This window comes from Schistocerca cancellata, chromosome 5 (genome assembly GCF_023864275.1).
Source record: "Schistocerca cancellata isolate TAMUIC-IGC-003103 chromosome 5, iqSchCanc2.1, whole genome shotgun sequence".
Taxonomy (NCBI): domain Eukaryota; kingdom Metazoa; phylum Arthropoda; class Insecta; order Orthoptera; family Acrididae; genus Schistocerca; species Schistocerca cancellata.
Window position 1 is genome coordinate 253,571,664 of NC_064630.1, and position 22,867 is coordinate 253,594,530.

At 44.3% G+C, this 22,867-nt stretch overlaps 1 protein-coding gene across 3 annotated transcripts in view; it reads right to left on the reverse strand.

The window, feature by feature from the left end:
- Positions 1 to 22,867, reverse strand: part of LOC126188903 (paramyosin, long form) — a 187,870-nt gene that overhangs the window by 16,930 nt on the left and 148,073 nt on the right. For all 3 annotated transcript variants that reach the window (XM_049930591.1, XM_049930590.1, XM_049930592.1), the window contains exons 12-13: positions 19,298 to 19,425; positions 7,153 to 7,265 (exon numbers count right to left, since the gene is read on the reverse strand). In XM_049930591.1, the coding sequence (XP_049786548.1) occupies positions 7,153 to 7,265; positions 19,298 to 19,425 (241 nt within the window). The remainder of the gene's footprint in view (positions 1 to 7,152; positions 7,266 to 19,297; positions 19,426 to 22,867) is intronic.

Below are 22,867 nucleotides of genomic sequence, written 5' to 3' on the forward strand. Positions count from 1 at the left end.
CCTCACCGAGGCCAGCGCGTCCTCCACCGTGGCGGAGTGCAGCCGGGACTCCACTTCGCGCAGTTTCTGGCTGGTCAGCTGCTCCAGGTGCTTGGTCACCGACGCCGCCGACGCCGACTTGGCCAGCGAGAAGATGGAACGGCGCGCGATCTTGAAGGTTCCCAGGTCGAGCCTCGCCTGGGCCTCCGCCTCGGCGGCCAGCCGGTGCAAGTCGTGCTCGGAGTAGGACCTGCCGAGCGACTTGTACCTGCCCAGGCCGCGCTCCTGGCTCCAGGGCAGGTGCGGGGGCTCCAGCCGCCCGCGGACCCTTCTCTGCTTGTGCGCCTTGGCGTCCAGGTACTCTATCATAGGCTGGTAGAATCCCGCGCCGTACGCGTAGTTGTCCTCGTAGAGGCGGCGCACGGGCCGCGAGCCGGCGCCTGTCGCCATGCGGCCGCTTGCCGTGTCTTTTAAGCCTCCGCTGGAAATCCGATCGTCGGCGGAAAGCGGGTCACCGTCCTCCGCGGAATGGCCTCCTTAAAGGCCCGCTGGTTCCACTTTCCGAGTGACAATTAACTGGCTGGGCTCTGCCTCTGTGGCCTCACTTGGCAGCCTTCGGGCTCTGTTTCAGGGCTAACCCCTCCACGCTGGTGCTCGTATATATAAACACGCCCTGGCTGCTATCTTTAGCGCGCGCGCCTCGGCTTCACGCGTCACCGTCGCGCCCTTTGTCGCATTTCGTCGAACACCGTCTTTTGGAAAAGCATAATCACCTCCACGGAATTCCACCCCGCTTCAAATGACCTCTTGTAAGTAGGCTGTTTAGGTTTTTATACTGGTAACGCCACGTAGCGCTCTGTATGAAAATCACCGGCCGTACTGTGTGCAATCTGTGGCTGGTTGGCATTGTTGTAATATTCGCTATTGTAGTGTTGGGCAGTTGGCTGATAACAGCGCGTAGCGTTGCACAGTTGGAGGTGAGCCGCCAGCAGTGGTGGATGTGGTGAGTGAGATGGCGGAGTTTTGAGAGCGGATGATCTGGACGTGTGTCCATCAGAGAGAGTAAATTTGTAAGACTGGATATCATGAACTGATATATATTTTTTACGAACACTATTAAGGTAAATACATTGTTTGTTCTCTATCAAAATCTTTCATTTGCTAACTATGCCTATCAGTTGTTAGTGACTTCAGTAGTTAGAATCTTTTATTTAGCTGGCAGTATTCGCGCTCGCTGTATTGCAGTAGTTCGAGTAACGAAGATTTTTGTGAGGTAAGTGATTCATGAAAGGTGTAGGTTATTGTTAGTCAGGGCCATTCTTTCGTAGGGCTTATTGAAAGTCAGATTGCGTTGCGCTAAAAATATTGTGTGTCATTTTATTGATGATCAGAATAAGTAAAGAGAGAAATATCTGAGCATGTTCGGTTTTGCTCAGCTGTTTGAAAATCAAATAACGTAGAGGTTTACCAGCACAGTAATTCACTAGTTTTTCTATGGGAACGTTACACTCTTCGTCACCGGGACGATACTTGAATCTTCCTTTCGTTCTTTGGGTTGTGGAACGACGCGGAATGCAATCTGCCGTCTTCTTTACAAATAAACCATCCCGGCATTTCCCTTAAAAATTTGGGGAAGTAGTAGAGAAGCCAAGATATGAAAAGCCAGACGGGAGTAAAATCGCTGTTCTTCCAAATACCACTCCAGGTTTTCACCACTGCCCTCGTCATCTCGCTCAACATACTAGCTGCAGTGCCCGGCCTTGCTCCGGATGTTTAATATCTGCCGCACAGTAATTGGCCCTGTGCCTTGATGATATTCGTAATGAATGCAACCCTCCTGGGAAACTGCAATCGCTTTAAATCGAAGGGCATGTTAAAAACACTGGGTGCCAACGGAATGCGTCGAATGAATACCTCTTCACCTGCATGGAAAGATAATTAGTTGTGCCATATGTTGTTAAATTTTGTATCTCATTGTGTTTTTTGAGAATTCATCTCCTGTTGTTTCAGATCAGTTTCCACTGTTTCATATAGGGCTTTGTTTGAGCATGACTCGAACTGTTCGAAAAGTTTGCGTCACCGTACCGGAAATCTCGGGTTCTGTTCGAACTTTTGTTGGCCTGCGATCTAGTGACTTATTGGTACTACACCCACTACTTGCCTTAGCATTCGTAGAGCACTGCGGATTTTAATAATTTTAAAAACTATGATACAAGTACTAAAATATCTTCTAGGATATACATCATATGTAACAACGGCAAAAATAAGAGTCTGTCAAATTATCGAGCTTTCGCTCGTCGCGCTATCTAGTGACGTCTGATGGTACTGTCTGCTAGATCGGTAATGTCGCTAACTTATGCTCGCAGTAGGAGTCATAGTCAGTTCACAGCCATATATTTCGTTTGTTAGGCATTTAATTTTTCATTAATTTTCTTCATTCTTTCATCCGAATGTAGAAATTTGAAGTAAATTGGCCAAGAAATTGAAGTAAATCGGTCCAGTACTTTTCGAGATGCTTAGTAATAAAGTTTATCGTAATATATCACTTGTGTCAGTCCAAGCGTTCATTAGGGGATCGTGTAATAATTTGAAGTAAATAGGTCAAAAACACTTAAAGATTTTTTATAATAATCTTTCCCCTCTATATATTATGCACGCGCGCTCGCACACACACACACACACACACACACACACACACACACACACACACACACTGTGTGTGTGTCTTCCTTTTACCTTGAAGGTAAAGTGTGCAAAATTTCATCAAGATCGGAATAAAACTGTAGATTTGTATGAATTACAAACAAACGGACACACTTTATAAATTTAGAAGATTCAAAATCTCCTGTTAACTGCTGGTATGGATACCGCCACGAGTTATCGGCCTATATTTCAGTAAATATACAGTCTCCAACTGATGTTTCAGCGGTCTGGCTTAGTTGGCGGAAGGAGTGTGCCTTGGCCTTGGCATTGCAGCTGTTTCGTCACCAGCCAGAGGTAATTTGGGAAACACAAAAGACTCGGATATATATGTAGTTGCATCAAGTCCCCTACTTTTATCAGTGGAGAGGGCTCCAGCTGGGCCTCCCCGTGCGTTTATAGCAGGTCACCTTATGAGAAGAAAGGTGAATTTGCTAGTGGGAAACGTTTGAATTAGCAACTCTTTCATTTACGACGCCTTTTCTCAAGAAATGGAATAGCAACTGTATGCGGTTTATAACATTAAGAAATTTACTGATTTCTAATTGTATCTAATACAATGTTTTGCTTTTGCATTCTACATCTACATCTACATCCATACTCCGCAAGCCACCTGACGGTGTGTGGCGGAGGGTACCTTCAGTACCTCTATCGGTTCTCCCTTCTATTCCAGTCTCGTATTGTTCGTGGAAAGAAGGATTGTCGGTATGCCTCTGTGTGGGCTCTAATCTCTCTGATTTTATCCTCATGGTCTCTTCGCGAGATATACGTAGGAGGGAGCAATATACTGCTTGACTCTTCGGTGAAGGTATGTTCTCGAATCTTTGACAAAAGCCCGTACCGAGCTTCTGAGCGTCTCTCCTGCAGAGTCTTCCACTGGAGTTTATCTATCATCTCCGTAACGCTTTCGCGATTACTAAATGATCCTGTAACGAAGCGCGCTGCTGTCCGTTGGATCTTCTCTATGTCTTGTATCAACCCTATCTGGTACAGATCCCACACTGCTGAGCAGTATTCAAGCAGTGGGCGAACAAGCGTACTGTAACCTACTTCCTTTGTTTTCGGATTGCATTTCCTTAGGATTCTTCCAATGAATCTCAGTCTGGCATCTGCTTTACCGACGATCAACATTATATGATCATTCCATTTTAAATCACTCCTAATGCGTACTCCCAGATAATTTATGGTATTAACTGCTTCCAGTTGCTGACCTGCTATTTTGTAGCTAAATGATAAAGGATCTATCTTTCTGTGTATTCGCAGCACATTAACTTGTCTACATTGAGATTCAATTGCCATTCCCTGCACCATGCGTCAATTCGCTGCAGATCCTCCATTGCATTAGCGATTAACACTCTGTACGACAGTACTCGAAATTAAATGACGTCTAGTTCTGCTTCTCCTTTGAAGTTTACGAGTGTAAAGAGTCCATCTGAAGTTTATGGGTAGACTACTTCAGGATCTTTCAATAAGGACATCGCCGGCCGCTGTGGCCGAGCGGTTCTAGGCGCTTTAGTCCGGAACCGCGCTGCTGCTATGGTCGCAGGTTCGAATCCTGCCTCGGGCATGGATGTGTGTGATGTCCTTAGGTTAGTTAGGTTTAAGTAGTTCTAAGTCTAGGGACTGATGACCTCAGAAGTTAACTCCCATAATGCTTAGAGCCATCTGAACCATTTGAATAAGGACATCGCAGTCTTGAAAGAAAACAGGTAATTGCGAACAAGTTATAAAATATACTGAGATATCACATTCGAAAGACATCCTTTCAATTATGAATTATTGAATGAGCTACCAGCAATTAAATTCGAATAATTTTTAAACAATTTATTCTTCCTTTCTGTTGTCTGTTTCATGTATCTCTCCCTCTACCCCTACATACACACTCCGCAAGCCACTGAACAGTGCATGGCGAAGGGTAGTTAGTTCCACTGCTGGTGATTATTTCTCGTGATCCATTCGCAAATAGTACAAGGTGAAAGCAATTGTATGTGCGCCTCTGTACGAATCCCAACCTCCCTATTTTACCCTTACGAGAGATGAATGTTGGAGCCAGTATAATCGTTCTAGACTACGCCGCAAATGCTTGTTCTGTAACATATACCTCAACAGCTTTTCATGAAAAGGTTGATCCTTACACCTCCCCTCCCCCACCCCCCACCCCACACCCCCAACCCGCCCTCCAAGGATTCTATCGAAGCTCACGTGTGTCTTATTCGTACCAACACAACCGAGCCGTAACAAGTCGCTTCAAAATTTTCTTTTAATGCGATATGGAGGGGACCTCAAACAATCAAGCTCGAGAATGGGTCGCACAAGCGGCGTTCTGAACACGGCTTCTTTACTGTTACGCTACACTTTGTAACCATCTCAATAACCATAGCTGGTCATTCATGTCGCTTCTCTGCGTTATGTCTACAGGTTTGATTGCCTTGCCTGAATCAAGAAGCGTGTCATTAATGCTGCATTCCAACAAGAATGTTTCTCGTACATACAGTTACTTAAGTTGTTCATATTTAATTAAATCTATCGTTCATCGCTCCAAATAGTCATCCTCAGTCCTCTTACGGTTCCCTGTACACAACAGTGTCTTCAGCAGCCGCAGATTGGTGTCCAAGCTATCCGACATATTTAAGTACTCAGAGAAAAGGAGCTGTGCTATCTCACTTCTCTGCGGTACTGCTGGAATGAAGCCTCGGCGTTCTTTACAAAATTCCAGGTGATATCGCTCAAAAAGTCTCGGAGCCAGCCAGGTGGCCGAAAACCTGCTGTTTTAACATTATGCAGTGTTGAAAGCTTTCTAGAGTTGTAGCAGTACAGAATCTGTCTGGTGGCCTGCATCCAGAGTTCGCAGGAAATCGTGCGTGAGAAGGGCGAGCTGTGTTCCGTACGAGCGGTACTTCCCAACTACTGCGCAAGCTGATTTACGGACAGGAGCTTCTCTATCTGAAACCGTCCTCTCATACAAAACGCCGTTTCCCGAACTGAAAAGGCGCAATCAGATCTATCGGGAAGTGCCATACCACACCTGCTCGAGAGAGTGTATGGCGAGAACAGGACTGAACTCTGGGTGTTTACTTTACTCCCCAAATCATTGCATCTGTGTAAAGGTTCATGAAACCCATTCTGAGATGGTGATACGATCGTGTATTTATGTGTAGCATCGATAAAAAATTTAGCGTTATGAAAGGATCCAATAACGTATGTCCGCTCCGTATTTTACTTCAATTTTTTAAACTAAAGGTGAAACGATCTAAGCAATATATTCTTCTTGAGGCTATATTTTTTAGGGAAGTTCACTTTTTTCGTAATTATTGTCTTTGAATAAAAGTGCCGTTTCTGTTAATCCCGCTGCGTATTTTTTACAGTTACCTTCTGTACTATACTGTAGCAATTCCTTCAATGTATAGTGCACATTTGATCGAGCTATGTTACATGGCAGTGGCACATCATCCAAATGTTACTTTCATCCTTACGTTTCGCGCAGCAAACACGTACGCAACGTGTGCACTGTAGCCGGTATTTTTAAGACAGTTTATGATATGCAACCAACAATGATACTGTGCTGTATATTTACATGTACTTTCTTTATTTTCTGCAAGGAAACAAGGACGAGCATGATTATTAGGAAGTCATGATGAAGTAAGCCGTCTGAATGAGTTGTTGGAGAACGTACCCTTGGTTGTTCGTGAGAGGATGTGGATACAACATGACGGTGTACCGACTCACTCACTCATTCACGTTCGCAGCCATCTCAGTGCTGTATTTCCTGGTCGCTGGATTGAAAAGGGAAGTCCTAGTCCATAGCCTGTGAGGTCACCTGACATGACTCCCCTTGATTATTTCCTATTGGGACATCTAGTCACTTGTGTATGAGACCCCAGTGGATACGGAGATGGAATTAGTTGCCAGAATTGTAGCCGCCTGTGAAGTGATCCGAAGCACACCAGGGGGATTTGTCAGGGTGCATCAGAATCTTGTTCGCCGATTTCATGCTTGCACTGAGGATGATGACCATCAGTGTCAGTACATTTTATAAGATACGGTACAAATAGTACGTTCATTGTATCAATGATGGTATTTGCAGTTAATAAAAAAGTATACAGTAATGTTTTTTTATCCATATTACCTCCTTAAGCTTGCTTCTCTGGTCCCAGGTCCCCTACGTCAAATTGTTCAGTGTATCATTTTCTACGTCCTGTTAGATTTTTACACGGTCTTACAAAGCATCCTGTATGAGCTGTTGTGGTATAATTTTTCGTGGAGACAGTTTTGCGAATCCGATGACTACGCTTTCAAGTTTCTGGGTCGAAGAGAGAGAAACCTATTGACGGTGCACTGATGTTGCCGAAACATATACGCATGAAAGAAGAAGAAAAGATAGTGTTTTGCAGGAGGCGGGATCCCCAGAAGACCTGTATGAGGAGTGGAGTGTGTTCTGTCGAGTGGTGTGGGTTCGGTGGGCCTGTTACTCACCGGATAGCCTCGATCTCCTCGTCCTTCTCAGCAAGCCGGCGCTCGCTCTCGTGGCGGAACTGGCCGAACTCAGCAGACAGCCGCTGCGCCCGCTGCTCCTCAGCCTTGCGGCCCTGCAACACAGAGAGGCGCGTGACGCCACCGTCATCGCAGACGCGGCACGGCAGCGTGTAAAGTACACTCACAGGTAAATAGGCATTGCAAGTGCAAGGAACAGGAATGGCCCGATGTAGACGCAGTCTCGTTCACCTACGTATCACAGAACTGCAGCCGTCTGTGATGACTCGAACGGCCACCAAAGTGCACTGGAATGGTCATCTGTTATCTGCTCTAATAGTGTATGTAATGGGCACGCAGTGCGTCATCGAGCTAATGAACACTGTGATGTACCACGGAGAATACTGTGTGCTTGTCAGACGACGTTACCAGACAGAGTCTCAAAGGAGCGTCACGGTGGTCTGTTAATGCCCGGCTGGTCAAATTGCTTAACGTCCAGGCACGAGGGGCGTTTGGATCTGACAGCGTCTCATTGTCGAACAGAATGGGAATCCGAGGGAAGCAACATGTGTCGTGAATGTTCTGGTCAACCGAGTTTGACCACATCGCGGGAGGATTGCCCTATAGTGTACCGAGAATATAGTAAACTGTTTACAAGTGCATCTGCAATCTACATCTACATGACTACTCTGCAATTCACATTTAAGTGCTTGGCAGAGGGTTCGCCGAACCACAATCATACTATCTCTCTACCATTCCACTCCCGAACTGCGCGCGGGAAAAACGAACGCCTAAACCTTTCTGTTCGAGCTCTGGTTTCTCTTATTTATTTTGATGATCATTCCTACCTATGTAGGTTGGGCTCAACAAAATATTTTCGCATTCAGAAGAGAAAGTTGGTGACTGAAATTTCGTAAATAGATCTCGCCGCGACGAAAAACGTCTTTGCTGTAATGACTTCCATCCCAATTCGCGTATCATATCTGCCACACTCTCTCCCCTACTAGGTGATAATACAAAACGAGCTGCCCTTTTTTGCACCCCTTCGATGTCCTCCGTCAATCCCACCTGGTAAGGATCCCACACCGCGCAGCAATATTCTAACAGAGGACGAACGAGTGTAGTGTAAGCTGTCTCTTTAGTGGACTTGTTGCATCTTCTAAGTGTCCTGCCAATGAAACGCAACCTTTGGCTCGCCTTCCCCACAATATTATCTATGTGGTCTTTCCAAGGGTAGAGGGTTTACTGCAACACTCCGTGCCATCCTGTATACTTGTTGGGGAGTATCAGAGGTCACTCTACTGAATCGCCGCTCAGAGAGTGAAGACACAATACTTCCATTTCAGTGGTGCCGTATTGGCCAAGCACGGACCGCCTGTAAGTGTTGTCGCATCATTTTCGGGGATGGATCTGAGTAAACTTCTTCAGCACTACCTCGTATGACGCACGTATGCTAATATGACGGCACTGAGGGGAGACGACATATTCTGCCAATGTTTTGGAGAGACACGCTGCTTTTACCGCTAGCGCCATTGTGTGCAGAGTCATCAGCCGTGACTTCAGGTCACCCTAGTGATTCAGCGAATTCTGACTGCACAGCAGTATGTCACAGACATCCTGCGACCTCATACTTTACCGCTCATGGTGCAGCGAATTCTGACTGCACAGCAGTATGTCACAGACATCCTGCGACCTCATACTTTACCGCTCATGGTGCATTCTAGTAGCATACTTGTCCTCACACGCTATGTGTCTCTACGAAGTGCCTGCGTTATGTCGAACTATTCGCTTGGCCAGCAAAATCCTCCATTCTGTTGTCAATGGAAATTGCGCGTCTATATTTCGTACGTCAACTGCGCACCACAGCCAAGTTCCAGGTCATCGAGGACCAGTTACAACAGTTGTGACCAGCTTCCCACAGGAGAGGTTGCAATTACTGTGTGACATCCTCCACAATCAAATTTGCAGATGTATCCAGCTCCAAGGAGGAGTGACATCTTACTGAGAAGTGACTAGCAATGTGCTCGCGCTTTCGTTTTAGTTCTTCGTTTAACTTTATTCTTTCTCTCAATTACTGAAGTCGTGATCCAGCGTGCCACTTGGATGTACTGGACAATGTACGAGGGCGAGCTGAAAAGTCTTGCCTTCTAATTTTTATGTAAAAACTCTTAAAGTTTTTAAATAAAACAGTCGTTATTAGCATTCTAACATACTGGCATTCTCCACGTCTATATATTTATTCCTCACCATAGTCGCCATGGCGAGGAACATATTCTCCCAACGAAATACTACACTGGTGTCCAAAATTAAAGCAACAAACCGCTATTTTTCCGTCCTGTGTCTAATTCACGGGATAATCATACTGTCAACAGGCGTCCGTACGGTCGTGCTCTGCATGGAAGATGGCACTTTCGTCAACGGAAAACCACGTCAACTATGACGTCAGGGTACCTATCAAACTGAGTAGTGTTTGCCGGGTAGTCCCAAATCCACAATCGCTTTGAACACAGTCACAGACGGTGCAGTATGACACACAGAAGACGTCTGCCAGACTCTCTATGGTGAAGGGCCATAGGAAGAATGGAAGCAGGACAGTCGCAAACTCATGAGGTTCGATGGCTTAACGTGAATCTTTCTGTGGTTTCTCAGATGTGGCGACAGTTTATAGAGACTGAAACTGAATCTCGAAGACCAGGGCAGGGCCGACCACGAGTGACATCATAGACAGAGGTCATTTGGCTGTAATGGCACGACGGTACCGCCTTAGTACTGCGCAGCAACTGGCATCTGACCTCGCAACATCGACTGGACGTGTTTTATCGAGGCAAACGGTGTAGAGGAGGCTTCGACAGAGTGGCCTTTATTGTCGGAGACCTGCTACAGGTGTGTCTGTGACGGGAACAGAAGGGAATGTCTAGTGTGCAGTCGTCAACATGCCACATGGACAGTCGAACAGTGGGCCAGTGTTGTTTTCACAAATGAGTCCCGATTTGGCCTGGGGAGTGATTCTCGACGGATTCGCATCTGAAGGGAATGTGCAGCACGATTTCTGGACCTGAACAGTGTGGAAAGATACCGATATCGAGAGGGATTGCTAATAGTGTGGGCAGGGGGATATGTTGACCACTCGAACAGATCTTCATGAAATTGTACGGGTAAATCGGAAAGATGTAATTGCCATCAGTTATCGTGACAAGTTCTTGGGACCTCATGTACGGATGTTGTGAGGTGCTATGCGCCCAGACTTCATATTGATGGACGATACTGTTCGACCTCAAAGAGCACGAGTGGTTGATGTTTTCTTGGAAATGGAAGATACCGCACGCGTGGCGTGGCCTGCTCGCTCTCTCGATTTGAATCCCGCAGAGCATGTCTATAATGCACTAGGGAGACGGGATGCATTACGTCAGCATCCACCAACCACTCTCCGAGACTTGCGACCAGCTCCGCAGGAAGAATGGGCGTTATTGCCTCTACGTGACATTGATGACGTCATTCACAGCATGCTCCGTCGTTGTCAGGTCTGTATTGCTGCCAGAGGTGGTCACACCACCAAGTGAGCACGTTAACCAGTTGTCGGAATTTGTGTGCAAATCTGTTAGTTGGAAAAAACGAAAACATATTTTCGTCTACTGTCATATATGTTGCAGTTGTTTACATCCTGTATTCTTTACATTGTTTCTACTATACTATCACCTGTTTATACTGTTTTATGACAAAATAAAAGCAAGTTTTCAAAATTTCCATTTGTTGCTTTAATTTTGGACACCAGTGTAGATTTATGAAACGGCCACTGTAGAATATTTGACTTTATCCACGGAATCACAACCTCACTCCTGTTTGCACCGCTTCGTCGCTATCAGAGTGAAGTCCTCGAAGGTATTCTTTCAGTTTTGGGAACAGATGAAAATCGGATGGTGCCAAGTCGGAACTGTATTAGAGGTTGATCGATTACAGTGAACGCAAGGTGTCGGGTTGTTGCAGATGTCGGAGCACTCGTGTGTGGTCATGCTGAAAGAAAGGGTGCTCCATGTGTGGATGAACTCTTCGAATTCGAAACTCGATGGCAGAACGCTGTTTCTCGCGCACCGACATATTTACGTTACACACCGCCGTGTTACCCGCTGCAAATCGGAGCCCTTTAACGGCAGAGGGCTGCAAATACGTAGACATGAAGAACAAGGATGTAGACTATTAATAAAGTTTCTTTTATTTGAAAAGTTTTACGAGTTTCCACATAAAATTTCGGAGACATTACTTTTCAGCACGCTCTCGTATAGCGATCTCACTATCAACGTTCTTCGTTTGGACTCAGCTATTTTTGTGATTTCATGATTTGTTGGACTATGACTCAAGTAAGGCCAGCTTTGTGGAAACTGGCGTGCTATTCTAAACTATGCAGAAATGAAAACAAAATAAAGGGATGTTTTAATTCGAATAGTGACAGCCATATAGTTAAATGTTGTCAACTGCATCCTATGAGGCGTCATATCGAAAGATTTGCATCAAGCCGAGAAGCACTTCTGTACCGCCACTTAAGTCTCGGCATCATTGTATAACCTTCCCTTCACTCATTACAATATTGAAGGCTGGTAACTGGGCTCATCTCCTGATGAATATGAGCAGTTTTGGATCCTTTTAGACACAAAATACCGAATTACAGCGCACTACATCGTAACTGGCGGCACACCGACTTTGGAAGCCATTGCTTTTTGCTTTGACTCTCAGATGACGATTGAATCGAAACAATAACTTAAGGTGGCGTCGTAAACAATCAGTAAATGGCGCCGCATGCGCCACCTTCGTTCTGAGCTGCCAACATTCACGTATAAAGCAAAAGACTCTTACTTTCCGAATACGCCTCTTACTTTCGAAAATAGGTACAGTCTGTAGCTGTATGTCGGACTGGACATTTACATGAATGCTGCGACTATTGTCAACAGCTGTCCATTCTTTACACGAATGTGGGAGGATAGTTACGTCTTTTTCCTCAATTAAATCTTGAAATATCGTTACTCATTATCTCCTATGTGCTATTTGGATTGGAGACCTCACAACACCCTGTCTAAACTGTTTCTTAAATGGAAGCACACACCAGCAGAATGAGGACAAGTTCTCAAAACAGTTCGGTTATGACGTCATTCTGAGCATTGCGTTCCAAGGCCAAAAACTGTTGAGCAGTTCTGATGATTTTGGCATGAGCGTGAAGTTGCCGTGCTACTTCTATATTTAACCTGAACGGTCTAATTACTGCCAGTGAGTAACCAGACGTGGGACCGTTTGTACAGTTGGCAGGTCTTCTGGTGCTGACAGAAAGGTCTCTCGTTCGAAACCCAACGCCTGCCAAGAATTTTGAGAAGCCTTGAATGGACCTTCACCTGCATCGAACGTCGTTACGCGTATAGTACTAAAGTGCTCTATGTTAATAGAACAGGGCGAGATACTGATGAAGCAGATGTTTTAGAAGACGGTTGTACGTAAGTATTTAAAGATTCAGGCCTACTCGACGTCTAACGGCATTCTCTGAAAGGGAACTCGACCTAATTAATACGTGTCTTAACACGTGTCTTCAGGAGAACCTGTTGCACTTTGCACGCTTATTAGCTGGAGCCGAAGCTACAGCCTCAACTGCCAACATTTTCCCATTACTTCACAAACAATGAAACGACTGATGTTTGTTGCTAGGATTTGGCAGCTTGTGTTGCGCGTACGAACAGGGCACTTTCCTCTTTCCTTGCCACACCCGTTAGAAGACAGACATCTCATGGCGCGACCATAGTAAATAATTCTGCATCCAATGTCCAAGCTCGGAACGCGATATGACTATGAGATAAGGACGAAATGCAAAGATAAAGGATTTGACATGCAAAGATAAAGGATTTGAAAATTTGTGAAGTAACAATTTCTCACAGAGACAGAAAGAGAATCTAAGGAAAACTAAGAAAGGACGAATGGTCAATAAGGAGACGACTCAGGTTCACGCTGGTTTAATTTATCATGTTAAAGAGGGAAGCTAACTGGTTATATATTATCTCCAAAGAAAATAAGCTGGAAAGTGCAAGTTGGAACAACGAGGGACCATCATGATGAGGTAGATGCTGTAGCTGTTACAGATCACCCACTAAGCTGGGACGACTAACGGGACATTGGTACAGCTGTGACGGTAGGATGAGTTTCTGGTTAGTTAAATGAGTGCGTCCACTTGAGCAGAACAATTATCGGCAGAAGTGACTCAAGCGAATTTGGACTCTTGGAGAAAATTCACGTGTTGTAAATCATCACGGCGAAATAATCTGGCTGTGCAGTTGTCAGAGGCAACAAAGAAGCGCCGCTGCAGTCAGAATGTACATCTACATCTACATCCATACTCCGCAAGGCAACTGACGGTGTGTGGCGGAGGGTACTTTGAGTACCTCTATCGGTTCCCCCCTTCTATTCCAGTCTCGTATTGTTCGTGAAAAGAAAGATTGTCGGTACGCCTCTGTGTGGGCTCTAATTTCTCTGATTTTATCCTCATGGTCTCTTCGCGAGATATACGTAGGAGGGAGCAATATACTGCTTGACTCCTCGGTGAAGGTATGTTCCCGAAACTTCAACAAAAGCCCGTACCGAGCTACTGAGCGTCTCTCCTACAAAGTCTTCCACTGGAGTTTATCTATCATCTCCGTGACGTTTTCGCGATTACTAAATGATCCTGTAACGAAGTGCGCTGCTCTCCGTTGGATCTTCTCTATTTCTTCTATCAAAAGATTCCTCAATCTCCTAAGAAATTCGTAATGACTAGTTAGGTTTTAAAGATAACGGTATCAGTTTTTTGTACATAGACTGTACTGTACTAGAGAAATTCGTGACAAATACGAGCGGACTTCAAAAAGTAAATTACAGTTTATCATGGCCGGCCCAGTAACTTCTGCTGAGTACTGCACCGCACTTCACAGTGACGCAGGTATGTGACACTACTTTGAATTATAGTCACCAGCTCTCTGTTAACAACTGTCGGAACGTTGAACAAGTGGGTCGTTTCCTCGACGATAGAAAGCCGTCCCTAAGACACGAAGCTCTTCGAGAATCGTTGGAAACCTCCCCTCTTCCCCCCCCCCCCATCCAAGATGTTCTTCCCGTTTGTCGAAAAGGTGGAAACGCGTGGTGCAACATCCGGACTGTATGGCGGATCAGCGTCAGGCACGTTTGTGCGGCGCTGGTCAGATTGTTGACAACATGTCACTACTGCTGGAGGCGACATTTCACGGTGAATCGGTGTGAAATTTAGACGTTTTGCCCACGATAAGCGTAATGTCCCGCGAACTTAAATTTTGGAGTACCTTTCCAGCTGCCACGCCATTTTATTCGCGCACTGCGATGCACCTATTACCAGAACTGTGTCTTTAGTGAACCGCGAACGTATACTCTCTTCTGACAACGCCCTAGTCCTGTTGCGTAATGGTCTTAGCGTCGGACGACATGTGTAACTTATTTTCTGAAGTCCCTACGTAATGCTGTCATAAATGAAGAAGCTGATCTTCCCATTACCGTTATTTTATGGAAAAGTTCAAGGAGAAACGGGGTGAAAAGTTGTAGGGTGGTTGGTGACACACAAACAGGTGGAATGTTGAATGAGATTTTCACTCTGCAGCGGAATGTGCGCTGATATGAAACTTCCTGGCAGATTAAAACTGTGTGCTGGACCGAGACACGAACTCGGGACCTTTCCCTTTCGCGGGCAAGTGGTCCCCCAGGCTGTGGCTAAGCCATGTCTGCGCAATATCCTTTCTTCCAGGAGTGCTAGTTCTGCAAGGTCCGCAGAAGGGCTTCTGTGAAGTTTGGAGGGTAGGAGACGAGGTACTGGCGGAATTAAAGCTGTGAGGACGAGTCGTGAGTCGTGCTTGGGTAGTTCAGTTTGCAGAGCACTTTCCCGCGAAATGCAAAGGTCCTGAGTTCGAATTTCGGTCCGGCACACAGTTTTAATCTGCCAGGAAGTTTCAGGTGGAATGTTGTTTCCTGGAGTTCAATCGTTGAGCCTTCTGCTCACATGTGGTTTCCAGTGAGTAGTTTCTGGCTTGTGACTCACGTCTGACCGTTCTTCGATGACGCAACAATCGGGGAAGTGACTGTGACAAGTTCATCTGAAGGCCTAGGTGACAGAGTGTGGAAACCAGAACCTTGTCTTTGGCGTTCACTGCTGTTAACGACTGAGCTATCCAAGCCCTCCTGACAAGCTGACTCAGAGTTTGAAATCTTTTGGTAGCTCTCTCTTACTTTTCAGACCTGACAGAAGTTCTCCTGTACACCTAGTTGGCTTAGTTCTCCAAGAAGAAAGGAGATTGCAGAGAAACGACTTGCCAGAATGAGTTTTTTATTCTACAGTGGACTGCGCACTTTTAATATCCCCTCCAGCGGCCGATATCAATAGCTGCTCAGAGGTATTACAGCTCGCGATTGACGAGCTCCACCAGAGGCGGAAGGGGCGTGTCACATCGGCCCAACCGCTCACAGCAATGGGCTAGGCAAACAGCGACCAATCAGTCTCATACAGAGTGTTCGCTTTAACGCGAGACAATTAACTATATCGAAAACGACGCATCATACGAAAAAAAAGTGTTCTAGGTGAACAGCTAAGACTAGTAAAGGGGACATCTGTGTGGGCTACAAGTAGACTCTCCTAGCCACACTTCCTGCGTGGGCGGTGTCAACTTTGTATTTTCAAATGGGAACTCCCCATTTTTACTTCATATTCTGATTCTAAGCCAAAAAATACATATGGTCTACTCAAACCATTGTTTTCGATTCGTTTAGTGTTTTATCCATTTTTAGCATCTGTATGTGTATTGAAATAATCAGCAACCAGGTGCACAGAAGAAATTTCCTTAACAGATTTCAGGCACTTAGTGCCCTTCTTCAGAAGATTATAGCTATCGCATTATTTGCGAGTGTCAAAAATAAGATCGATGCAGCGTATTGCTGTGGTCATGTGGTTCATAGTGCCTGTACAAAAGTGATATAAGGAAGCCAAACAACAAGTTCAGACATGATGAAAGTGGTTGCTGATTATTTCAATAAATTTCCCATTCGTAGTAGGTGGCGCTGTAATCGACAAATATCAGATGTGCCTGTTTTTGCAGTTGAGAACAGACGTATTTGATTCTACTTTTCATTCCCGATCCTTGTTTTCTAACGATTGATACTGATGTTCAAACGTTACTTACTTACACATTGAAATTTCTGGCAAATACTCTACTTGCACGGTAATGTGGCTTTCTGTTCGCTAAGGGATTGATTGTGGTTAGTCCCCAAACCATTGGAATGCTTGATTTCGCTGGCCACCCTCCAGCCCCAACACAAGTGTGGCTGATTAAGGTGCATGTTTCCATTCAACCACTGTAACTCTGGTGCTTGCGGAATGCAAACCACAACCGTTCTAATAAGGTAAAATGTCCATGAAGCAATAGTGACAGGCGCACCTGTCATGGATATTCACCAAAATCAAGCACCCCAATGGTGAGAGGCAAGAGGCTCACCGAAATCAAGCGCCCCAATGGTGAGAGGCAAGGGGACTCTCAGAAATCAGGCACCCCAATGGTGAGAGGAAAAAGGATTCACCGAAATCAAGCATCCTAGTGGTGAGAGGCAAGGGAACTCAATCATTCCAGTGGTGAGAGGCAAGGAGACTCCCAAAAATCAAGCATGCCAACGGTGAGAGACAAGGTGACTCTCAGAAACCAGGCACCCCAATGGTAAGAAGAAAAAGGACTCACCGAAATCGAACATCCTAGTGGTGAGAAGCAAGGGGAGTTTCCGAAGTCAGTCATCCCATTGGTGAGAGGAAGGGGACTCACCGAAATCAAGCACCCCAATGGTGACAGGCAAGGGGACTCATTGAAATCCATCATCCCAATGGTTAAAGGCAAGTGGACACGCTGAAACCAAGCAACCCAGTGGAGAAAGGCAAAGGGACTCACCAAAATCAAGCATCCCAGTGGTGAGAGCTAAAGGGAATCACTGAAATCAATCACCCCATTGGTGGGCGGTAGGCAGGCCGCTACACGTCTATCAACTCTACAAACACGACACGCCCAGGAGCACAAGATTATCGGCCTTCGAGGATTATTACCATTACTGCTCGAGTCCTTGTTGCGCATATCTACAGGTAGCACCTCTTCGTTACTGATGAAATACGTTAGAAATCTCCCATCTTGCGTTACGACAGTATCATCTGAAATGGAAATAGTTAAAGAGGGTAGGAATTCTATCATCTAAAAGATATAAACAGAAATGAGTGGGAGACAGACGGCATATAGAAATCTTTTGGTCCTGTTTGCGATGAAAATGCTGGGGTAGTTTCCAGGTTCGTGAGGGGTTGCAAATGCTCGCAAATGCATTTCTCCAACATCTCACAGCATGAAATACGTTTGATAAGGCACAGATGTCAAAGTCTGGCCAGAGATAACAGCAGCGATATTTGACAGCACTTTTGAGGAATATTACTAGCTTTCTTATGGATTCTTTCGTTATTTCTTGGTAGAACAATTCCATATTTAAGGTTGAATAACAAGTTGACTGTTTTTTTTTCTGCTGATATTTATTGATTTATAACTGTTTTTTGCTTTTGGGTCATCTTCAGGAAATAACTGACTAGCTTCTGCAAGGGACATTAATTCTTAGGTAATCAAACATTATGAGCAAAGATACAACGATTTGTGCAGAATGTTATGCACCAAACTTGTTTCTTAACGTTGACATTACACTTTACCCAATGAAAAATATCATGCACAATAAATAATTAAAACTATACAATATTACAGTATTACAGGTTATGTTGTGATAATCCTGAAGCTTGAGAGATCTTGACAGTGGCTGAGAAATTGTTAAACTGAGTACTCTTTATTTACGTTGTGCATCAAACATGGTTTTTAGCATTGTGAATTACACTTTACTCAATGGACAACATTGAACACAATAATCAAAATACACAATATTACAGTATTATAGATTCTATGGTTATGATGACATGATTTGTGAGGTCGTGACACTAGTTGAGAACTGTGTAACTGAGTACTAGTGACGTATGCTGTTCAACAAACATATGACTAGTGGTCAGTTAGTCAATTCTCAACCAAAAGTTACAACCTCTCAAATTACGTCATCATAACCATGTAACGTGTAATAGTGGAATATTATGTATTTTAATAATTGTGTTTAATATTGTCCGTTGCATGAAGAGTAATTTCAACGTTAAAAAACAAGTTTTGTGTAGAACATTTTGTGCATGTGGATTATACCTTTGCTCATAATGTTTGGTTACTTAAGAACTAGTGTCACTTGCGGACGCTACTCAGTTGTTTCCTGAAGATGACCCAATTAGACGAAAATTAGTTAGAAATAAACAAATATCAGTAGAAAAAAAGCAGTGTACTTATTGTTCAACCTTAAATACTACTGCTCTTAAGAGGAAAAGTCTTCCAAATCGTGCAATAAGTGCATTTCTTTCTGACCTATAAATGCTCCATAATATCATCGAAGGGAGAGCAAGAATTAAGAGGGGCTGTGCCGAATACTGCGGTCCAAACTAGTGGCCATTCAAACCACTCTCATGGTGACGACTGATAATCTCGCAACACCGTGTAGTGAGTACTGCTCCTCGTAGCGGAGTTGTCAGTCCCATAAGTTTTTACAAGCTACACAACAGGATTGAGGGAGATGCCTGGCTTGTATAACAGAGGACAACAAGAGCCGTGCAGTGTCTGAGCTCTGAAACGGAAACTCTGCGCGAGGCGCAAACGACTCCACACGGACCCGCGTCTGCTCCACTGGAGAGATCTCGCTGGATCCAGTACATGGGACTTGATCGCCGGAAGTCGGTGGCGGGATCAGGTGTGCAGCATGATACGAAGGGCTTGTTTCAATAGTGATACAAGTCCATTACCTCCACTTTTCTGTCTATGATGGTTCTGAAATTAATGGTCGAAACAAACAGAAAGAAAGGTTCATCTCTAGCAAGAAGACATATGCTTGAGTATTTCTGGTATCTCAACTGCAGATTTTTCAGCGCTCATTTAACTTTAGGGCCCTGTATCTCAGAGTGAACAAAAATGGACTTGTACCACTATTGAAAGAAGCCCTTCATATACAGTGTGGAGTATATTCTACTCACGGCCTCGGCTTCCTTGTAGGCGGCGCTGAGCTCCTCCCGCTCGTTCTCCAGGCGGCGCAGTTCCAGCTCCAGCTCGTGCAGGCGGCGCGTCAAGTCGCTCAGCGAGTTCTTGGCGTCGTGCAGGTCGTCTGTAGGCACAGATTGCCGTCATTAAGGGACGGTTCAAACAGTTGTTGCACACTGTAAATCTGTCTCTTGCTTACGTGCAATTCAAAAATTAAAATTAAAATTTAGTCACGTCATTAGCTCTGCCCAATATTTACCACTGTGAAGTGCTTCAACATGGCACCAGTAGCGAAAACTCCAGGCGACTCGCACCAGCCAAGTATGTTTCCATAAGACATTATATGTGTCACGTCTAGTTGCCCTATCACGTCAGTCATTCCTATGCTCACGAGGAAAACACAGCAAGTGCCATAATCCTTATTCCGAAAAGCTTCGCCCAGTGGAATAAGAGCCAAATTAGAAAATATGTGTCTCAGTTTATCCGTAGATACTCGGACGTTTCTGGGAAAACAACCATCAAACTTTTCGACGTAATTTAGATGCCTTTTAGCGTTAGGTTTGCTCTGCCCAATTGCTGCTCTAGTGGCTAGCGTCGCAGTCTCGCACTTTTGCCTCTTGAGTATGAAATCCGTTTATTGTTTTTATTTATTTTATTTTTTCATTCATATACACTCGTCCATAGAAGGTTACTAAACGAATGTTTCTTATCAAGTTATCGGATACAAGGGCGCTATGTTCACTCAAAAATTACAACTGGATTTCGCAATAAGTGTCATACATTTATTGTATAATGTATGTGTGTATGGTGTTTTCAGGGGTTACAATCTCTTTAAATTCACATGTTCTTATATTTCATTCTTATATCAATTCTTATTTCTTACATTTTATTCTTATGTTTATTCTGCAGGAAAATTTAGTGTACTCCCTAGGATGACACCGATCACAGAAAAATTCGAAACGTAGAAATTCCGAACACCAGGAGCATCGCGCGATGGCAAGGTTGCCACAGAAACATTTCTTCGTATCAATCTCACCCGCGAAAGAAACTTCGTTAACATCGCTGAATATTTCACGCGTTGGAAATAATTTCGCGGCAAACCACGCATAAACTTTTCCGACAACTGGCGAATGCAGTTGATTATGAATAAGGAATTTCACTGAAAAACATTTTAAATAATTTTTCTATTCGTTTATTTTTATCTTTTTTTATTCATTCACCAAACCTACAGTTAGTAGACGAAAGAGAACAACCTAGTTTCAATAAACATTAGAAAACTTTCGTGTAGTAATCTTCTAAGGAAATGGATAGATACTTTTAAATGAAAAACATAAAAATAAATAATAATCGGGTTTCGAACAGGGGGCGTAAAAGTCTGTAGCCGCTTCGGTTGGACCGTTTACTCGCTAAAAGGCACATAAATTACCTCGAAAGGTCGAATATCTACGGATAAGCCGAGACAAGTGTTCGCTTAGTTTGACCCCTCTTCTACTGAGATAACTTTCTGGCAAATCGGGTTATGCCACTTGCCGTCCTCGTCCGTGCGGTTCTAGGCGCTACAGTCTGGAACCACGCGACTGCTGCGGTCGCAGGTTCGAATCCTGCCTCGGGCATGGATGTGTGTGATGTCCTTAGGTTAGTTAGGTTTAAGTAGTTCTGAGTTACAGGGGACCGATGACCTCAGAAGTTAAGTCCTATAGTGCTCAGAGCCATTTGAACCATTTTGATGCGACCGGGAGGGCAATGTGATTTTAACATCATTTGTTTTTCCCATCGGTTCCTTATCCCTGATTATCCCAGTACCTCTCCTCGCATATCAGATACCAGTCATCATTCCGTAATTCTAGTAGAGGACGTGATATCTCCGGTATCCTGGCTGTACCTACGCATAACACCAAACTTTTCTCCATTTCAGACATACTACACTGGAACAAAGTATCCAGTAAAGTGTGATTCATCCAGTAAAGTGTGACAACCTTTCTGTGTTGTCATAGGCACAGCCTCTCCCACTTTGTAGCCTAACTAACTTCCATGTATGCAACAACACTATTTGTGTCTCATTGTCAACAAGACCCCAACTGCCCTATTTCTCATCTATCTATATTTATTCTTCCAGCTCATCGGCTAAATTTTCTTTAGTTAATTAAAAATAATTTAAATATTTTTAATTTCATAACGTAATCTGGAAGCAATCATAGCGTAAATAAAAGAAATGTCAAAGTCGCACTTTTTTTATTAACTGTTTACCAATTCGGTGTTTTCAACATCATTAGACCTTCTGTTGGAAAGCGTATGGGCCCATAAGGAACGTAACAAAATAAAAGATAATTGCACTACAAAAATGTCAAAGATCTGCTGACACCAGCGGTTGGGCACATGGTACGTACGAAAGCAACAGGCTGACAGTAGTCAATAGCTATAGACCGTAGTCACCCTGGTCTGTCGTCATGGCTACAACTATGATCTTAAATCGTACCTGGCGTGTGTATCTTGACAACGACGACGTGCGTCCATGGCTTTAAAGGCTGTAACTGTCGTTATAGCAACTAGAATATTGCTGAATGCTTTTTCATTTCTGGGAATGATAGCAGATCTTATAAAGAACTATTTTTTTTCACTTGAAATAATGCTTAACAAAAAAAATGGTTCAAATGGCTCTGAGCACTATGGGATTTAACATCTGAGGTCATCAGTCCCCTAGAACTTAGAATTACTTAAACCTAACTAACCTAAGGACAGACATCACACACACCCATGCCCGAGGCAGGATTCGAATCTGCGACCGTAGCGGTCGCGCGGTTCTAGACTGAAGCGCCTAGAACCGCTCGGCCACACCAGCCGGCAGTGCTTAACAATTACTTTGATTATTACATTACGTAATGTGCATTCAAGAATTTCCCCATCGGCTGTGTAAGACAATGTACTCTACCTATTTAATGTCTAGCACTTAACAGGGATGTTCAGTTGCAAGATACGGCTGGAGATGCATGACATGTACCCATTAGGAATTAATATCCCACTCAGTGGTAACATTCTTTCATTTCTAACCATGTAGATATTACGTTGTTGTTGTGGTAGTCTTCAGTCCGCGCTGATCTACCCTATGGAAGCTTCTTCATCTCTGCATAACTGATGCAGCCTACGTCCATTTGAATCTACTCACTGCAATCAACCTTTTGTCTCCCTCAACAGATTTTACTCTCCACAAGACATTGTAATAGAGCACTGTCATTATCTGTCATATCCTCTGCATCCCTTTTTATAACATTATCTTTCATTTTGTTTCCTTTTTCTGGGCCTACTATGCACTCCTTTCCCCTTTCAGCCTTCCCGTCTTTGCTAAGTACTGGCTTTCCATCTCTTCTCTTCTTTAAGCGAGTTTTCTACACCATGCGGCGTCTCTTGCATCAAGTTCCCATCTCTTTCTATCCTGCCAGTCCTCTTCTTGTATGGCTCTGTCCTGCATCGCACTCCTCACTCCGTGGTTCCAGTGTAGCCAGGGTCTTCCGCCTTTGCTGTGCCGTGGTAGTCTCCAGCGTCATTTTCAAAACGGCCATCTTTTCTCT